Source organism: Dreissena polymorpha, chromosome 14 (genome assembly GCF_020536995.1).
Source record: "Dreissena polymorpha isolate Duluth1 chromosome 14, UMN_Dpol_1.0, whole genome shotgun sequence".
Lineage (NCBI taxonomy): Eukaryota > Metazoa > Mollusca > Bivalvia > Myida > Dreissenidae > Dreissena > Dreissena polymorpha.
The window spans coordinates 55,277,716-55,298,450 of NC_068368.1; the positions used below are offsets into that span (position 1 = coordinate 55,277,716).

The following is a 20,735-nucleotide window of genomic DNA, read 5'->3' on the forward strand; positions in this document are numbered from 1 at the left end:
CATACAGTACAAGTAGAAAACATGTGAAATAAGTCGCGTTTATAATAAATCGTCAAAAAAATGGGGAAAATGACGCAATAAGTATGTCATTTTATGACGCCATCAATCAGCTGATTTATTATACGGATGGCGAAAATTATGTCATATGACTAGATTTAAAGGTTGAAGGTCGTATAATTTTGAAGCTTAAGTTTTGTCGACTTTGTTATAAATAAAAAATAACAAAACAAAAATCGTGTAATTTCATATTTTATTTCAAAATTTCTTTTGGTGAATATGTCATATATATGTTTTTCTGCAAAATATGCACATTTTCTTCTAATGGGTGACCTTAAAATTCGACCAATGAACCAAACAATATCGACCTAATTTTAGCGCATATCGCATGACGTCATTTAAAAAGTAGTCCGTGCACGCGACAGGTATATTCCACAGTGTTGAATACAAGCAAGTATATTCCACAACGTGTTATACCGTCAATGTCGCGGTGAAAATGGGATAAAACACTTTACTCCATTTTCTATAAATACTAGTCTGAACTGCATTTGTTTTTGTATGCGCAGAGGTAGATGTGTGTCTGGATTGAGCCGGGTTTGAACTTACATAAGAAACTAGTGTCGACTATTTTGAGCATCTTTTTGTGTAGGGCAATAATGCTCCAGCGAATTTAGTCCTTTATGAGAACGTAGCACTAAGGTTCGCTTTGAATTTCTTATTGATTTCAATAGGACTTTCTTCTGTCTATAGCCTTCCGAAATGATCGTGTGCAGAATTCATGTTGAACATTTCGTCTTACCGTGAAGCTGTTCACTCATATACATTAAACAATATCCGATTAGAATGACCCATTCGGGAAGTCCAACTTGTTGACGCACTCAAATATTAAGCAACTTTTTAAATTGGTAATATTACCAAAGAATTTAGCCCATATACAAAGTTTCTCTAAATTCTTTGCGCGTCTAATAAATAAGACTAACATCCGGGTAACTATTGATATGATAAGTAGTTTTCTAGCAGGCTGTCCTGTTATCGCAGTGGTTGGTTCTATGACGTACCACGAGGATCTAAAGTCACGAATTCTTCCTTAGGATGATATAAATCTTCCTTAGAAAGATTTAAATCTTCCGTAGGAAGATTTATTTTTTTCCTTAGGAACAATTAAATCTTCCTGATGAAGATATAAATCTTCCTAATGAAGATATAAATCTTCCTTAGGAAGATTTGATTTTTCCTAAGGAAGAATTCGTGACTTTTTACCCTCGTCATGTTAATTCTTCCTGTGAATTTCGAATTCTTCCTTATGAAGATTTAATTGTTCCTGCAAATGTTATCGCCAATCAAGGCTCTTCTAAAAATAACAACCAATCAAAATATGCGTTATATTTCACGCGCGTTATTCAACATCTGAAGCGTAAAGAATGAAAACGGATTAGGTCATTTGTCGCTATGGTGGCCATTATTTATGATAAGCATTATTAAGCATTATACGCGTTGAAAGAATTGTAATGTTGATTGTATTTATTTGAATTTAGGATATTATAAAATTTTACAATGGTAAACAAAACAGTTGAAATAGAATCTTGTTACCGGAGTGTTTTTTTACGCATAAATGTATAATATATATATAAATACACAATAATATAAAGTTTTCGTAAATGTATAAACATTTTTTTTTGCTTTCAACATATTTAGATTCTACTGTGAATGAATGCGTCAGTGTGAAGGCAGCTGCTAGCGCAACGAATATAGACATATAGAAAACTCGCAGCTTTTAGCGCAGACAATATAGACATGTTTCGCGATGATGGTCATTTTTATTTTAAATAATGTAATAAAAAGCATTTTACGTGTTGAGCTCATGACAGAGTTATAAGTCGATTGTATTTATTTGAATTTAGAAACCTAGAACAAGTGTAAACGGCATCTTACAAGTCAGCTGATAGCGCAGCCAATAAAGACATATAGGGAAAACGCAGCTTTTAGCGCAGCCTATATAGATATAGAAGGAAAACAGATTTCGGTCTCGCGAAGGTGGCCATTATTTATATTAAATGGTGAAATATAAAAGCATTAAACGTGTCGAACTCATTAAAGAATTGAATTGTACCTTATCGTGTGTTATCATCCATATATAAATCATCATCATATGAAAAAAAAAACATTCATATTTTGGACACGTAACCAATTTGTAATTTTGCCATGCTAACTTGTTAGAAATGAAGAACGATTTCCATGTTTAACCAGGGGTCTGTAACAGGGTTTTTCCGAATAACCTTTATTTTGGAAAAGCGCGTTCTAAAAGGAAATATGTGAAATATGTCAACTTGATATACAAATATAAAGAACGTGGCACCTGTTGACTAACTTCTCAATATTCGACATTTGTAGACGTTCGAAGGGCGCCAATTACCGGGATTTCAACTTCATTGAAGTTGTCTGAAGGCTTCTGTCACTTTTTTTTCGTAGATAAGTTCGTGTGTTAATAGATTTGTAAGCCTCACACATTTATGTTCGTGTGTTAATACAACTGTAGGCCTCGCGAATTTAATAAAGTATTAATTCATTTGCACGTAATATACTCGCCTGTGTAACTCAACAAACATAATCAAAATATAAACAAGCAACTTTCTTTAAATTTCTTTCTATTTCCATTATTCTATCATCAACGACAATAATAGTGAAACAACTAAACAGCAATCACCAAAACACTAACAAATATAATCATAATATATACAAAGCATTTTCTTTGTACGTACAGTATTCAATACGAAAAAAACAAGAATAATAAAACAACATGACAAAAAATAAATTAACACAATAGCTACAAACAAATATAATCAAACTATTAACATAGAAATTTTCTATGACTTTATGTATGCCTCGCTCTGTGAAAAGGGGGTTTAATGCGAGTGCGTAAGTGTCGTCCCTGATTAGCCTTTACCGTCCGCACAGGCTAATCACGGACGACACTTTCCGACTAGCCTGGATTTCCGCTAAGAAGAGACTTCCTTTAAACGGAAAATACATTAAAAGCGAAAAGTGTCGTCCATTAACGTGTGAAGAATGTACAGGCTAATCTGGAACGAAACTTTGCGCACATGCATTAAGCCCCATTTTCACAGAGAATGGCTCATTTTTATTTCCAAAATACTATCAACAACAAAACTAAAAGTGAAAAAAGATAATAATAATCATCATCACTGTACACAATAGCTACTTAAATAATAACAATCACAGAAGTAAATCGTAGAAACCATGAACCTGTTACCTAATTATTTGTATATTTAAAGATTACCATGCACATACGAAAATAAAATATACATTTTTTTTTAATCAATTACCAGTTTACTTGGGAGCTGGAGATATTAAACAAATCAATACATACTCAATCCTGGTCATTTATTCACATTTATATGAAAAATACTGTTTTAACGTGAACGCAAAGCGCAAGGACGAGCAGTATTATACTGTATTATGAACCATTCCATCAAAATTATTATAACGTTATTTGGTCTTTCATAATTTTATTACACCTGGTTTTGCAAAAGTGAGATTACATTGGCACTAAATGAAAGCAAACAGCTTGTGCGACGACAATGGCCTGTTTGTCATTGAAATCTGTATATATTGGCTGCGTTCAGGGAAAACGGGGCTTAATGCATGTCAAATAAGTGGCATCCAATGCACACGGATTAGCCTGTGCAGTGCGCTCAAGCTAATCAAGGACGACACTTTTTGATCTTGTTGTGTTTTTTTTAAGAGTATCTGGTAATGGGATGACAATTTATGCATATCCATTAAGCCTTTTTTCTCAAAAGGAAGCTCAAATTATCTTTTCTATTAATGATTTGAAAACAAAGAGATAAAAGTGATAATAACTTCAAGTAACCTCGCTGACAAGGCCAATAAACAAGATCGCTTTAAAATCAAATAAACAACCAATGAGAAATGAGTGCAGCAACCAATTGCGAAAAAAAGAGACATATAGTTGTTTTTTTGTCTAAGTTATCTCTATAACATAAATATGAGGATAAACAATGCAGCCACATCTCGACCTGTGCTTTAAGACACACTCTTTATAAATTTGAATGGATTGTGTTCATTTCAAACTGTGTTTTAGTTTAGTTTAAACCTATTTATTTTAGCTCGATTGCGTCGAAAGCCTTAGGCTTATATAAACGCTCTCGAGTCCGTTTCCTGGGCCTAGAACCAGTACTTGGTGTCTTTGGGGGAGATCTAAAGAACGCTCCCACGATGGGGATCGAACCCGTGACCTCCCTGTCGCAAGGCGGACACCATATCCATTACACCACGGCGACCTTAAACGAGATGCGGCTGCATTGTTTATCCTCATATTTATGTTAGGTAAAAAATCCCTTCACCTTTAAAAAAGAAAAATAGAAGAGCGGTCTGCACCCGCTAGGCGGTGCTGTTGTTAATGATTTATTTTTGTGTATATCTGTTTGAACACAAAGGCTGGTGCCTATTGTTTGAAATCTTCTATGATTTAAATAAATACTACTGTTGAATATTTTCGAAATGAAGGTGCATATATGAATGACTCCAATAAAGATTTGAATGACAAGAACCTTAAAACAATGTTTATATTTGCTCAGCGCCAAGATGGTCACTTAACATTACAGAACATTGCTAACGTCGAGTAATTCGTGGCATGCGTACACACTATAGCGTTTCTTTGGAAATTTCCTTTCAAAATCGAAAAACGAAACGAAAATTTCAACACCAACGCATTTACTAGATAAAACCCGTCGATAATAAATGACATCCTCTTTTCAGATTATGCGTAGGAATTAGCATAAATATTTAGGCAACAGTCTTAAGTTTCAAACGTTCATCGTCATCATCATCATCATCATCATCATCATCATCATCATCATCATCATCATCATCATCATCATCATCATCATCATCATCATCATCATCATAATCAGCATCCATCATCATCATCGAAATCGCGTTGAAAACCCGCTGCTTGCAGAAGCTATTAACAAATACAAAGTTTGCATTGGCTAATACCGGTTGATAATATCACCATGTAGACGGTTTAAATTTCTTCAAAAATCGTTCAAATATCCTTGCAACAATAATTCTTTATATTCGAAAATAGCAGACCCTAAAAAACTGGTAAGTTGAAAAAACTTGTGCTTCAGAACATCAATTTCGACAACTACAGCTAAAATGTCGTCAGTTAACCGCACGTATTAACAATTAAAACTATGCCACATTTAATTGATTACTTCATAATTAACAAATATACCGGTATATGTTATATATTTATGTTATTATAAAGAGATGTATAACATTTTAACAACTCTTCTGCATTTAAATTTATCGCGATGCATTTAATGAAGACAAATTATGTTATAAATATGCATGTACATTTAAGCTGGACCACTTTAGCGCTTCAGAGATAGTGAACAAATGAAATTTAAATTGAACTCCCCGATTATACAGGAAATCATCTTTTCTAAACATGCTTATGTACATGGCGTATACATGATGTTAGTGCATGATTCTATTTACAAATATGAAAATAAATAACCAAAACAAGTAAATGCATGAATATTTGTTAAAAACGTTCAAAACAATTAGTTTCAATCCCCACCTAGATGTAAAATTTAACAATAATAGTAAGCATATAATATTTTGTCATTTTTTTAATCCCCGTTTTCTTAAAAACTGATATGAGTGATATCACAAAGCACGTGCCGCGTTACTTTATGTTTAGGAAAGGTAAGCTATAAACTCGAAAGTAGGGGGGGGGGGTATGCTCTCAATGTGCTGTTATATATATCTAGAGCAGAATTCCACACCTACGGCATTCGACGTGGTAATGACATAGTAGATCAAAGTACTGAAAGTACTGGTTTGACGATGCTTTTGAAGAGGATTGATATATAGAGGATATTTGTTGGAGTCGTTGGAATATCGATTTTCCCAGAAAAATATCGATATTTTTTCACTGTTTTTTTATCACTGTTTAAAACAGTGAAATACCAGTTTATTTCACTGATATTTCTGTATAAATCACCGGAAAGCATAAAATAAATAAGCATCCATTTAAGTTAATCTACATCACCGCAATTGTGTAATTTTTATTGCTTGTCATTTATCCGCGGGTCAATAGTTAATGGTTGTGGTGCAATCGTTTTTGTTCGTGGACATTGCACTCCCTTCAATAAGATTTATTTACCTAAATATCTCATATTTGAATTTACAAATCTTTTGGGAGTAATGGTCCAGACAACTGGATAAAACAGCAACAATATGCTAACCCATTACTTTTCGAGGAATATAATTGAGAATTCCTGTGTTAACCCCTCATAGTATGTTGGGTTATAATAATAGTCAAATTTTGTATTTCTTCTCAAAAGATTGTCGAAGATTATAAGTTGAGGTATATATCATCCAAGACTACAACTTTTAGAAAGCCATTTTTTTCATTTATTTTTTATTGATAAACAAGGTTTTGTAACAATCTATATTTATCTTATTTGTTCACAATAAACTTTGGAAAAAATACAACAGACAAAGAGTGATAACAAAAGCTCACCTTGTCACATCATAACAAGTGAGTAAAATAACCAAAACTATGACATCATATAATTGCTCAGTTACTTCCAATAACAATAAAATGTTACTTTTGAAACAAATACAATACCTTTTCTTTCTTACTACAGGCTGTTCTAAAACAAGATAGCCCTGCATCGCTCACCCAAAACTCCTTCTATAGTGTCTAAAACTTGTGTATGATTTGACTAAGTTGTAACCTAGCTTTAGCCTGCACATGACCAACTTGCAAATTCAGCTTTTGATTTGCTTAAGATGGACATTGTAAGCAATTTTCACGAAAATCAGGAAGATAATGTGACCTGTGGAAAGGTAAAGGAAGTTTTCCATATTTTGACCTAATGAACTAGTTTTTGACAAACTACCAACTTTCAAACTGAAACTTTATTTCATCGAGATAACATTCTGTCTAATTTCCATGAAGATCTGGAAAAAATGTGACCTCTGGAGTGTTCACTAACCTTTTCTGTGATTTGGTTTGTTGACCTAGTTTGGACCACATATGACCTACTTTCAAACTGAACCTAGAATTGACATGACGCCGCCTGTCAATCAAGTTCTTATCTAAGAACTGATCTACCAATCAGCGATCGATTAATCGGGCGCGTTAGTTAGCAACGAACTGTCCGCCATTTTCTAGACAAGCTATGTATAGGTTCACTTTTACTTTAGCGAGTTTCTTTTGTTTTCCTCTTTAAAAAAGTAGATTAAAAATTGTTAAACGGTGTCGATGGGGACTATGTAACTCGGACAATCGATATCCTGAAAGATTAGTTGGTGACATTTAATTTATATCGTTTCCAAAGCCGAAAAAAGATCTTGAGAAGTTTAAGAGATGTATAAATGCATGCGGTCGTCGTCACGAACAACTGAACGTCAACACTGTCAAAGTCAATTATAATATATTTTTATCGGATATACTAGCAGATTTAAATAGTTTATGTTATCGATCTGATTATCACATAATATTTCACGTTTTCTTTAAATAGTTTTATCAGTTACTAGGTTATTAATATACAGAAGCGAGGTTCATCTGCATTACTTAAAGAGAAATAAAACCCAGCATGAAGCCTAATTTGTGCTGTGTTTTATTACTCTGATAGTAATGCACTTTATTGCCATTATACGTGTTATTAGATTGTTGTTTTTGTTTTTTATCGAGTGCACCGGGATTGTCTCCCATATGGCCATCGCCCCCAGAAAGACGTGTTTGCTGGTTACTTGATGTTTAGGTGTGCGCGCTGCGGGAGAGATATAGGAGTTATTTATATTTTGGATTTAATTTAATTCACTGAAATTCATCACTGAAGTTACAGTATGATCTCGTTTGATATAGATGTACATGATTGTATCAAGCAAAATATATTAAATAATTATCAGTATTAATTCACTGTCATGATTTCAGTATCATTAAAATGATTTCAGTAATGTCTATCATTCATATGCATCAATTTGTAAATATCAATATAAGTATACTACATGAAAACGTTTTTGAAACAAGGGCTGTTTGTAAAACATGCATGCCCCCCGTATGGGCTGTCAGTTTTAGTGGCAGCCATTGTGTGAATACGTTTTTTGGCACTGAGACCTTGACCTTTGACCTAGTGACCTGAAAATCAATAGGGGTCATCTGCGAGTCATGATCAATGTACCTATGAAGTTTCATGATCCTAGGCGTAAGCTTTCTTGTGTTATCATCCGGAAACCATTTTACTGTGTAAAGTCACCGTGACCTTGACCTTTGACCTAGTGACCTGAAAGTCAATAGGGGTCATCTGCGAGTCATGATCAATGTACATAAGAAGTTTCATGATCATAGGCGTAAGCATTCTTGAGTTATCATCCGGAAACCATTTTTCAAAGTTGAGTCACTGTGACCTTGACCTTTGACCTGAAAATTATTAGGGGGTCATCTGCGAGTCATGATCAATGTACCCATGAAGTAATATGATCCTAGGCATAAACGTTGTTGAGTTATCATCCGGAAACCATTTTACTATTTCGGGTCACCGTGACCTTGACCTTTGACCTAGTGACCTGAAATTCAATAGGGATCATCTGCGAGTCATGATCAATGTATCTATGAAGTTTCATGATCCTAGGCATAAGCGTTCTTGAGTTATCGTCCGGAAACCATTTAACTATTTCGGGTCCCCGTGACCTTGACCTTTGACCTAGTGATCTCAAAAGGGGTCATCTGCGAGTCACGATCAATGTATCTATGAAGTTTCATGATCCTAGGCATAAGCGTTCTTGAGTTATTATCCGGAAACCATTTTATTATTTCGGGTCACAGTGACCTTGACCTCTGACCTAGTGACCTGAAAATCAATAAGATTCATCGACGAGTCATGATCAATGAGCCTATGAAGTTTCATGATCCTAGGCATAAGCGTTCTTGAGTTATCATCCGGAAACCGTTTTACTATTTCGGGTCACCGTGACCTTGACCTTTGACCTAGTGACCTCAAAATCAATAGTGGTCATCTGCGAGTCATGATCAATGTACACATGAAGTTTCATGATCCTAGGCATAGGCGTTCTTGAGTTATCATCAGGAAACCATTTTACTATTTCGGGTCACCGTGACCTTGCTCTTTGACCTAGTGATCTCAAAATCAATATGGGTCATCTGCGAGTCATGATCAATGTACCTATGAAGTTTTATGATCCTAGGCATAAGCACTCTTGAGTTATCATCCGGAAACCATCACGTGGACGGACATACGGACACACGGACCGACATGTGCAAAACAATATACCCTCTCTTCTTCGAAGGGGGCATAATAATACAGTTGCATGAACCAACAAGAGAGGCAACTTGTTATGTAACAATTTGGCAGTGCATAAAAAGTGGTACTTACCTATCTCGCTAAACATGGGTCTAAATTACGTTTTAAAGCTATTTTCTGATTGGATGAAACAGTCCGAAATTATCCAATAAATAAAGTCGATATATTTATTTTGCGGAACATGCAATGCCATTCCGCATGCAAGCTATTTATAAAGTAAATATCGTAAATCAAAAAGTTTGTTATGTTTTTTTTCGCGGTCATAGACAGTGTTCCTGGCTGAAAACGATGCAATATTACTTTTAAATCATTCAAGCATTAGTTTTTAGCAAGAAAGAGTTAGAATATTAGTGTAAAACATATTTTTTAAATAAAAAATTGTGTCTGATACAATTTAACGAGTGGTTACGGAAATTACCGATTGTACACATATGCAAAACGAAAGAATAGCTTGCATATTTCAAGTTTATCAGCCTTGAAATTACCTATCAATCAAATGAGAATCGAAATTATTAAAATATAAACCAGTAATGTTCATTAACACCAAAATCTTTGGGCACAACCATCATATTTTTGGAAACCGTGACGTATTGTTTTTCGGAAACCGACGATTGGTAATTTCCATAACAATATGGAAAATTTCATCACTGACAAGTTTCGTTTCTTTTGTATAGGTCCCTGGTCCATCAAACTATTGCAACCGAAACACCTGGTGTGCCAAGGAACCAGCCGAAGTCAAATGCCTTCTGACTTAGTGCATTTTACTATTTATATGTCTATGCATCTGTATGTGTTTGAAAAATTGTTTAATCTTAAATGACATCTTCGGACCATGCATGTCCTAGATTTCAAAATCCAGGCCCTGGTCTGACACATTGGTAACATTAACGTTAAACTGTTACCAGGCTTCTGAATTTAATTAGCCAGGTCACCGGAAAAGGACAGTCTACACAGTATCCAATTAAACTATTTGTCATTGTTAGAAAACCGCTCTTAATCAAACAGCGTTTAAGCAACTGCAGGCTTAACTTGATCTAACCTGGCCACAATCGCCTTACATTCTGAATTAGCAGACGATTTATTTCATAAATCAATCTCTGGGTTAATGGTCGCCATCTTTCGAACTACTTTCAAAAGTACAACGACAACAATAACAGTAGGAGACAATTTTAAAGGGATCTTTTCACGCTTTGGTAAATTGACAAAATTGAAAAAAGTTGTTTCAGATTCGTAAGTTTTCGTTTTAGTTATGATATTTGTGAGGAAACAGTAATACTGAACATTAACCATGCTCTAATACAGCCTTTATATGCATCTTTTGACGATTTTAAAATCTAAAAATTATAAAGCGTTGCAACGCGAAACGATTGAATAATTTGGAGAGTTCTGTTTTTGTCGTTAAATTTTGTGAAACTACGAAGATTGCTTATATAAGGTATAAAGTATTTCACGCTTGTGTACTCGGCGGAATAGCTCAGTAGGTTAAAGCGTTTTTACTTCAGGACTCTGGCAGGACTCCAGGGGTCACTGGTTCGAAACCTGCTCAGGGCAATGTTCTTTTCCTTTTTTTAATTTTTTTCTTGATTTTTTACTGGAGCTTTTATGATCCAATGTTTACATTTATCAATATAAAGCATTTAATGAATAAGTTAAAAAAAAATGCCAAAATCTGTGAAAAGGCCCCTTTAATTGCGAAAAGTTGAAAAATTGAGTTCATGTGTCACGGTTGTTGAGTGGAATAGTGTTATTTTCAACTGTGTACGAAGCATTTGAACTGGTAGTGGAATAACCGAATTGTTGGTGGAAATGGAATTTAGAAATATATCTAGTAATTCATCATCGTGTAGAATTATCATCAGCATCATTTCTGTGGAACATTGCAATATTCAAAATACAAGTGTTTCATAGCTATGGTGCTTTTGACATAGTTCACTAACCATCAAGACTGAAATGATTCATGCACACAGGTAAAGTAAATAATTGAATTTGTGCAGAATGTTTATTTTTTACAAATTATTATTTAATTTTACCAATTTATTTTAGATAGATTGCACTGAAACTCAAAGTCTAAAGCTTTGTAAGCCACTTTTAAAAGCCAGTTTTCTGAGAAGAAACAATACTTGTTCAGAGTATAGCAGTCTCATGCGGCCTCTGGTTTATTTATTTTGCCTCGGCCTTTAACCTGGGTCGCTTTGATTTCAGGTGTTTAGCCCCCATATCAACAAGGCTCTCGACCCTATATGTAGTTATTCATATTGTTTAAAGATTTTGAGAACCCTCACTCGGTGCCAGTGGGGATAAAACAGGGACCTTCTTATAGCTAGATGAATGCATCAAATATGCCAGCAACACTTTATAATCAATAACTTTATAATTGATGATTCTGTTCTTTTAACTACATTACTAATTAACCAAAACAATGTGAAACACATTTTTATGCCCCCAAAGGAGGGCATATAGTGATCGCACTGTCCGTCTGTCTATCCGTCACACTTTGAAATATGACATCAAGCTTGGAATAATCTTTTCAACAATGAATAATATGCTGATTTAATTTATAAGTGAAATAGACACTTGCATATTAAAACTGATTTTACATCAAAACTAAATGTTTAATTTGATTTTTATCTCCATTTGCCAAAAGTCCTGTGTCCATCGTGCATCCATGCATAAACTTTTCCTTTAAACATCTTCTCCTAAACTACTGGTCCAATGCTGATGAAATTTCTTTGGAATGTTCCTGGGATGATTCTCTTTGAAATTTGTTCAAATTATGCCCATGGGGTCAAATTTGACTCTGCCCTGGGGGTCACAAAATTGAAAATTTGCTTAAATAAGGCCTATTTTGTGAAAACTTTCAAAATCTCCCGTCCATAACCATTGGGCCTAGGGCTATCAAATTTGGTATGTAGAGACATCTAATAGTCCTCTACCAAATTTGTTCAAATTATACCCCTGGGGTCAAATTTGACCCTGCCCCGGGGGTCACAAAATTGAACCTATGCTTATATAGGGTATATTTTGTGAAAACTTTACAAATCTTCTCGTCCATAACCATTGGGCCTAGGGCTACCAAATTTGGTATGTAGTGGCATCTTATAGTCCTCTACCAAGTTTGTTCAAATTATGCCCCTGGGGTCAAGTTTGACCCTGCCCCGAGGGTCACAAAATTGAACATGTGCTTATATAAGGCCTATTTTGTGAAAACTTCAAAAAATTTCTTGTCCATAACAATCCGGCCTAGAGCTATCAAATTTGGTATATAGTGACATCTAATAGTCCTCTACCAAATTTTGTTCAAATTTAATCCCTAGGGTCAAATTTGACCCTGCCCCGGGGGTCACAAAATTGAACATATGCTTATATAATGCCTATTTTGTGATAACTTAAAAAAAATCTTGTCCATAACCATTACGACTAGGGCTACACAATTTGGTATGTAGTGACATTGTATATTCTTCTTCTTAGTTTGTTCAAATTATGCCCCAGGGGTCAAATTTGACCCTAACCCGGGGGCCACAAAATCAATTATTTGCTTATATAGTGCCTATTTTGTGAAAATTTTAAAACTCTTCTTGTCCTTAACCATATGGCATAGGGCTACCAAATTTGGTATGTAGTGACATGTTATAGTTTTCTACCAAGTTTGTTCAAATTATGCCCCTTGGGTCAAATTTGACCGTGCCCGGGGTCACAAAACTGAACATACGATTATATGGGGCCTATTTTGTGAAAACTTTAAAAATCTTGTTGTCCATAACCATTTGGCGAAGGGCTACCAAATTTGGTATGTAGTTACATCTAATAAACCTCTACCAAATTTGTTCAAATAATGCCTCTGGGGTCAACTTTGACCCTGCCCCGGGGGTTCACAAAATTGAATAAACGCTTTTAAAGCGCCTATTTTGTGAAATCTTTAAAAATCTTCTTGTCGAAAACCATATGTACTATGGCTACCAAATTTGGTATGCAGTAACATCTTATAGTCCTCTACCAAGTTTGTTCAAATTATGCCCTTTGGGTCAAATTTGATCCTGACCCGCATGTCACAAAATTGAACATTATAAACGCTTATATCTTGCTTATTTTGTAAAAACTTTAAAAATAGTCTTGTCCTTAACTCTAGGACCTAGGGCTACCACATTTTGTATGTAGTGAGATATAGTAGTCCTCTACAAAGTTTGCTCAAATTATGCCCCTGGGGTTAAATTTGACCCAGAAGGTCACAAAAGTGTACATGTGCTTAAATAGGGCCTATATTTAAGTATTTGCACATGCAGAGAAATTTGTTTCAGCCTTTTTTTCAGCAGTGGAGCGATACAGGGCCCTAAATGATAAAAATAAAACATGTAATGTTAATTTATGAAAAAAAAAACGTTTTAATTTTATCAATATCATGGTAATTACAACTAGATACAGGCAATTAGATCAGAAACGTGCATTAATTATATTAATGAACAACCCAGACATTTGTAGTGATTTATGGTCACTATTTGATTAACGTTCTATACATGACCTGTCATAAAAGGTATTTTTTAGCCAGTACTACAATCGGCAATGATAGTCTGCATTGCATACATATTCCAACGTCTATTATCGATTCGCTTCCTCAAACTGAACAAATACTGAATGTTTACATCGCGAAACGTAATGCATCCAGTTTCACTTTCGGTTTGGTTGGTTTTGTAAACACCGTAATTTCATCTTAAAAATTGGATGATAGGGTGATTAAATAATAATAATGGACAAGTAAATCACTTGGATAATAGGTCAACATGCAACACAAATGAACGGTAATAGTGCTATTAATATCAAAGTTTCGGTAAAAAGTTTGGCGCTAGTTCAACGCGCATCGTATACAGCCTCATAACAATAGACTGACAACCTTTTGGGTAGTAAAGTAGTAATACAAGGCAATATGGCGACCGTTAGCCACGAGGCCTATCTTACATAGAAATCCGAGATAGCAAATGTATCACGATTGAATCGCCTTAGTGTCTCTTTTACTGGGATACAGTTCATTTAACTTTAAAGGGATCTTTTCACGTTTTGGTAAATTGACAAAAATTGAAAAAAATTGTATCGGATTCGCAAATTTTCGTTTAAGTTATGTTATTTTTAGGAAACAGTAATACTGAACATTTACCGTGGTTTAATATAGCCGTTATATGCATGTTTTAAAGATTTTAATATTATAAAGCGTTGCAACGCGAAACGATTGAATAATTTGGAGAGTAATGTCGTTGTTGTTTAATTGTGTGAAACTACGAAGATTGCTTATATTAGGTATAAAATACGTCAATCATTTATACTTGGCAGAATAGTCGAACAGGCTAATGCGTTTTTACTCCAGGACTAAGGGGGTCACTGGTTCGGGCCCTGCTGCGGACTACTTTTTTAAAAAGAATTTTATTCTGGATTTTTAACTGGAGCTTTTAAGATCCAATGTTTACATTTATCAATATCACGCCGGGTATGCGAATACTTCGTTTACGGATGGCACTTCACTAACAGAGAACAACAAACGCCACGCGCTAGAGGTAAGTTCCTCTGTTTTATTTAACGTTATATCCTAAAGATTAGTTTTTAAGACAAGACACATGGTCGAGTTGATAAATGGTGTATCCTTTTGTATTGGGAATACACAATTTCACGGAAGAATGGTACAGTTTTGCCCCAAAAATAGAAAATTCGATCGGAAAACAGCATAAACGGGATGAACAGTAAACATTTTATCAAAATAAAACTACTTAGAATTATTGCAAGAAATTGTTTGCTATTCCAGCATGTAGAGTAATCACTGTGCTTCAAATACTGAAATTTTGATAGTATTCAATGAAATATAAACAAAGATAGTGCATGTTGTAATAGGTGGCATACATAAAGTTGCAGCCACTTTGTTTACCGATAAAGGGCACTTCAGATTACGGAGACTTTCAACAAAGCGGGCACTCTAATAACTGAGTTTTATCTTCTACCTTAAATGCATTTATTTATATTATTGCTATTCATACGAAACATTTTGAAAATATATTTTTCAAAAATCCCATTACTATTAATTTATACTACGTTTATTATAATTGCAATTTTCAAATAAGACAATATTTATTATTAAGTAAATGTGTACGGATAATGTGGATCAACACAATCGTGTTTAATTTTACTTATAGCAGGGCTCTAGATAACGGTAGTGAAGGGGTCTTTATGAGGCAAATACACATTTGTTCTTCATAAAATCCTATGTCGGTTGTGCTTATTTGAATCGCATCATCAAGACGATACTTATGCGTAGCAACAAAATTAAAAAGAGAATGGTAAAACTCCCTTAATTTTGAGCCCTGCTTATAGGGAGCACTTCCCTTTACGCAACGCTAACGTTTGCTCGAAGTGCGATTCACTTGACCCTAAATCACTGTATTGGTTGAGTTTTAAGAATCACGGTTAAAATTAAATCGTAAAAACAACTGATTCTGGAAAAAAAAGGAATGCGTACATAAAATGTTTAAATGTCATATTATGGAGTCAGTACTTAGTATACCCCCACAAACGAAGTTTAGGGTGCTATATAGGATAGAACTTCATATGCAGCATGTGTTGTGTTTATATTAAAAACAAAGACTGTTATGCATAATTTTTACACCACTGTCGTGTGATTAAATCTACCCCGTCCGTTCTTTTATTGCTATTTTCGTTTACTGCCATTGAGCCAAACAGTTCCAATAGAATTTCGGACCTGCATCGTTGCTGATATTAATCTCTGAGAGGCAGTTTAAGCAGAGTGATTATTCATGACATGCTATCTAATATATAAGTAAATAGCCTTAGTACCTTCATTTGGACATAAAGATAAATGCTTTAGATCAACCGCTTAGAACGTAATTTAAAATATATGGTCATATAGATTTTACTCATTAGACATATCCAATTTGTTTAACATTTATCTTTCAAATTTTTACCAAATCATAATCATATTTCAAAGGAATAAGAACATGCTTCGGTAATTCGTTTTTTATTTGCGTACTAAGTACATACATTTTTATTTATTGCCTGCTTACTTTAACAGTATTCCACAGCGAATTCTGCATTTTTGATTCACAAAAAACGAGTGTGTTACATCTGGAAAAAAGTGTCTAGATGTCGGGAAACGAAGTGCCATTGTTTTTTAGATGATCGGTAAACGAAGTGCAGATGAAAAATGTGCATGCGACTCTTAAAACATTTGAATTTTCTCAAATACATTAGTAAACTAAAATGTAACATGTTGTAACATTACTGGATATATTGATCTTTATTTCGAATAGTAAGCACGTTCTTGATTTATTTCCAAGTATGTTTATTTTGTTTAAATATGTACTGATAATTCAATTCATGCTGATTATCGATGGAATTTTATCGTTTTTTTTAAATAATTCACCGTTTTTCCGCGAATTTCTTTCTTCGCAATACGAAGTGCTATACCATTAATCACCCAAACAATGTTCTGTGTTTAAAAACCAAATAAACAGAACATATATACAAAAAAGCTGAAGAACTCACCTCTCGCGCGTGGCGTTTGTTGTTCTCTGTAAGTGAAGTGCCATCCGTAAACGAAGTATTCGCATACCCAGCGTGAATATAAAGCATTTAATGACTCACTTCAAAACATGTCAAAATCTGTGAAAAGGCCCCTTTAACATAATATCTACTCCTATAAATAAGAGGTCGATATACATGGACTAAACGGTAAATTACGTTTAATAATTTTGACTATAATTATATCAACTACTTAAATAGAAAGACGAAAGAATTCATACAAACCAGTAATTTGAGTAAAAAGTTTGTAATTAATGTTGTATTTCAGGACAGCTTGGTGATATGCAAATCCCATATGACATGTTGATATCGGGTATCATAGCCATTAAATAAGTCGCAAAATGCTCGAACAAAATTTATAAAGCAAAATGTGACTTAAATTAATAACTAAAAATACCAATATCATTAGTATGCCAGTTTTGCCTTGTCAAGCTGTCGAGATCCAGAAAGTGATTCATTCACATTGAATTTATCCTTCGAATTCCATTTATTGTTTATTTAGTAAATAGCGAAACAAGCCGATTTAAGCTGTAATAAAACGGGAATTCATTTCAGCGTCTTCGAATGAAAGTAAACGTTTAAATACTTTGAACTTGCCGAAAATGCAGCATTAGGGCCAAAAAACGAACACACCTAACACAATACTTTGCGACAGCATTGTGACTTCTTTCTGCTTAATGCTATATTTTGATTGTGTTGAGCAACAAAAAGTAAATCTCAGATACGGTATACGGACATTTGCCCCTTCGGACATTTGCCCCTTCATAAAATCAGGACTAAACGAACATCTGCCCCTTCACTCAAATTATCAAGGTTGACATCTAACCCTTCACTCAAATTCTCAAGGTGTACCTGGTCCCCCCCCCCCACTTTGCACCGTCATGGCCACCAATAACCTATTAATGATCATAACTATGTAACTATACAATCAAATTTGATGAATGTGTTGTCTATACCTAAGTAGTATAATATGTTTTAATATGTTCTGTTCTGTATAATCAGTGCATGTAATTATGATAAATGTCGTACGCGTATTGAAACATTTATAATATGTAAAATGTTTTAGAACTATGCATAGTTGAATTCATATATTTATCAGCTCATGTTGTAAATTACGAAGTCATTAATTAATTTATCAAAGATTATAATAATTCACAGTTTTAACTATTTATATCTAGTTGTATATAGATCTAAAATCTATGCTGTTATTGGATACAAATACTAATGCCGATGGTGTTTTCTAGTAAATTCGATAAATGAGCGAATAACTGCACAATTAAAAATAAAAATCATTAAAATACTTCTTGAATACTTTACTAATTTTACTAAATACAAAATTGCATAATTTAGCGTTGAACTTCGTTCATATTTTCATTGGCTATAATATTCGCAGGAACAATTAAATCTTCCTTAGGAAGAATTCAAAATTCATAGGAAGCGCGCGTGAAATGTAACGCGTATTTCGATTGGTTGTTATTTTTAGCAGAACCCTGATTGGTTATAACATGTGTAGGAACAATTAAATCTTCCTTAGAAATAATTCGAAATTCACAAGAAGAATTAAGATGACGCGGCTAAAAGGGTTATAAGTCACGAATTCTTCCTATGGAAGATTTAAACCTACCTTAGGAAGAGTTATATCTTTCTTAGGAAGAATGAATTATTCCTAAGGAAGAATGAATTATTCCTAAGGAAGAATAAATTATTCCTTAGGACGAATGAATTATTCCTAAGGGAGATTTAAATCTTACTAAGGAATATTTAAACCTTCCAAAGGAAGATTTATATCTTCCTTAGGAAGAATTCGTGACTTTAGATCCTCATGGTACGTCATATGATTCACGTGCTACGCAACTCGGCAACCCGGTCTCAATGCCCGCTACCGGCGCATGTGAACTTTGTATAATCCCTCATAGTCTTTGCGACGGGGTTAACAAACGCAAAATTAAATGGCGACGGCGCTTGTAAATAAGGTGCAATTCATAACATTTTTACGTAAGAGACCTCTTAAAGGAGATTTCCCCCAGATTCCAAATACAGGAAAATGACAAAAAAACGTTTAATTCTATATGTTAATATTTTTGAATTTATATACCTGTATAACTGTTAAAAGTATACGGTAGTAATACGTTATTATATGGTAAACTGACAGCAATTGTTAATATGGAATGCAATACTTACTTATTCCGAAACCTGTCTGTCTTCCCGTTGAACGGGGTTTGAGGTGCACACGTCATATCGAGTCGAAAACCATAACGCACTTTCTGTCGCCATTCTTTCACTCCCGATGAACTACGTTACAATGAGAGGTGCGTCTGTACGACAACGCGATACGGCGTCATAACTACAACGGTTACAGCGTCTTGACAGTTATTGACATACGCACGCGTTTACACAGGTAAATTCGTTGTTTAAACTTACACGTTAAACGGGGTATGGCATTTATTTTCATTTATTAATGCTTCTTTACTCGCTACCTAAGCTATCGAGACATTTTCTAGCGTGAAATCATGATAAAGGAAAGAAGTTCAAGCTCAAAACATAGAAAATCCAATTCATTCTTTGTTTCTGGCTTGCAAATTCTATCACGATGATTATTTTCAATGATTTTTTTATTGAAGTTCATTCTTTTACAAACATATTATGCCCATGTGTATATTATTTTTGGTGATTTTTATCCGATTTTGCAAAATAATTGAGCATGTCAACTCCTTGTACATGTTACGGTATTTTCTCTTACGACTTAGCCATGTTACGGTGTCTTCTTAACAGCGTAACAGCGCCTGCAGGAAGTCAAATATATCATGCATTTATTTTCTTTCATGCGCAATTTGTAAAAAGTGCAATCCTTGAATTGAGTAAATTGAGTAAATCATTAATATAATTACTCAGTTACTAAATATCTCAATTACTTAAAGAATTAAACAGGAGTGAACAAAATAGTTAACACATCTGAAGTGAGAATTTCAATAACATATTAAGGGCATTTAAAAGCAAGACTTCATTTGGGCATTATTTATTTGTATTTGTTTACGGCGTTTTTTTTAATCAATCAGTAATACACTTTTTTAAGATTTGGTACATTTATTTTTAGATGAAATAATATAATTTTTTTTAATTAAAGACTTAATTAATATTAAAATCGCAAATTCATTAATATTCGTTTATGTTTTTTTAAATAAATCAGTACTACAATATTTTACAAGACTTTGCACATTTAGTGATAGTATGAAACTAAATTGAATATCTTCTATTAATCCAGTCTTTAAATCAACATTTATTAGTACTATTTTTTTTAAATAAATGCACCAAATCTTTAAAAATTGTAGTATTGAATTATTTAAATAAAATCGTAAATTAACTTTCGATAATGTTACATTTTAAAATCAATGTACATTTTTTGGTTTGACACCTAAAATTATTCATTTTAAAAAGTTCAGTGGTAGCTCATTCATGCCCCTAAATTCTTTTCTGTAGGCAATGCATTAATTAATCAATTAAAAAATAATCAGCAGTTTACAAATATATGCCCCTGATGTAAGCCATTAATAGGTGTCATTAATACCTCATTGTAGGTATACCTCTATAAAGATCCATTTTACCGAAACCTCCACAACATTTACTATATAAATACAATTTACCGAACTTGTTATTTACCGAAACTTCTAGTAGCCGTCAATACAATACCGTAACCTTAAACATGTTGTAGTAAATGCACTGCAACACTCTCTGTAAGACGCCGTAACATTTTAATTCATCAAAATTTATCTCGTTACACTT

General features: G+C 33.9%; 1 protein-coding gene across 3 annotated transcripts in view; it reads right to left on the bottom strand.

The window, feature by feature from the left end:
• The window catches only part of LOC127857135 (uncharacterized), a 118,719-nt gene extending 99,514 nt beyond the window's left edge, over nt 1-19,205 (bottom strand). For 2 of the 3 annotated variants that reach the window (XM_052393504.1, XM_052393505.1), the window contains exon 1: nt 19,137-19,199. In XM_052393504.1, coding sequence (XP_052249464.1) covers nt 19,137-19,192 — 56 coding nt within the window. In that variant the 5' untranslated portion in view covers nt 19,193-19,199. Of the gene's footprint in view, nt 1-19,136 lie in introns of all 3 variants that reach the window. The other variant, XM_052393508.1, reaches the window with a different exon arrangement.
• Between the last annotated feature and the right edge of the window lie 1,530 nt (nt 19,206-20,735).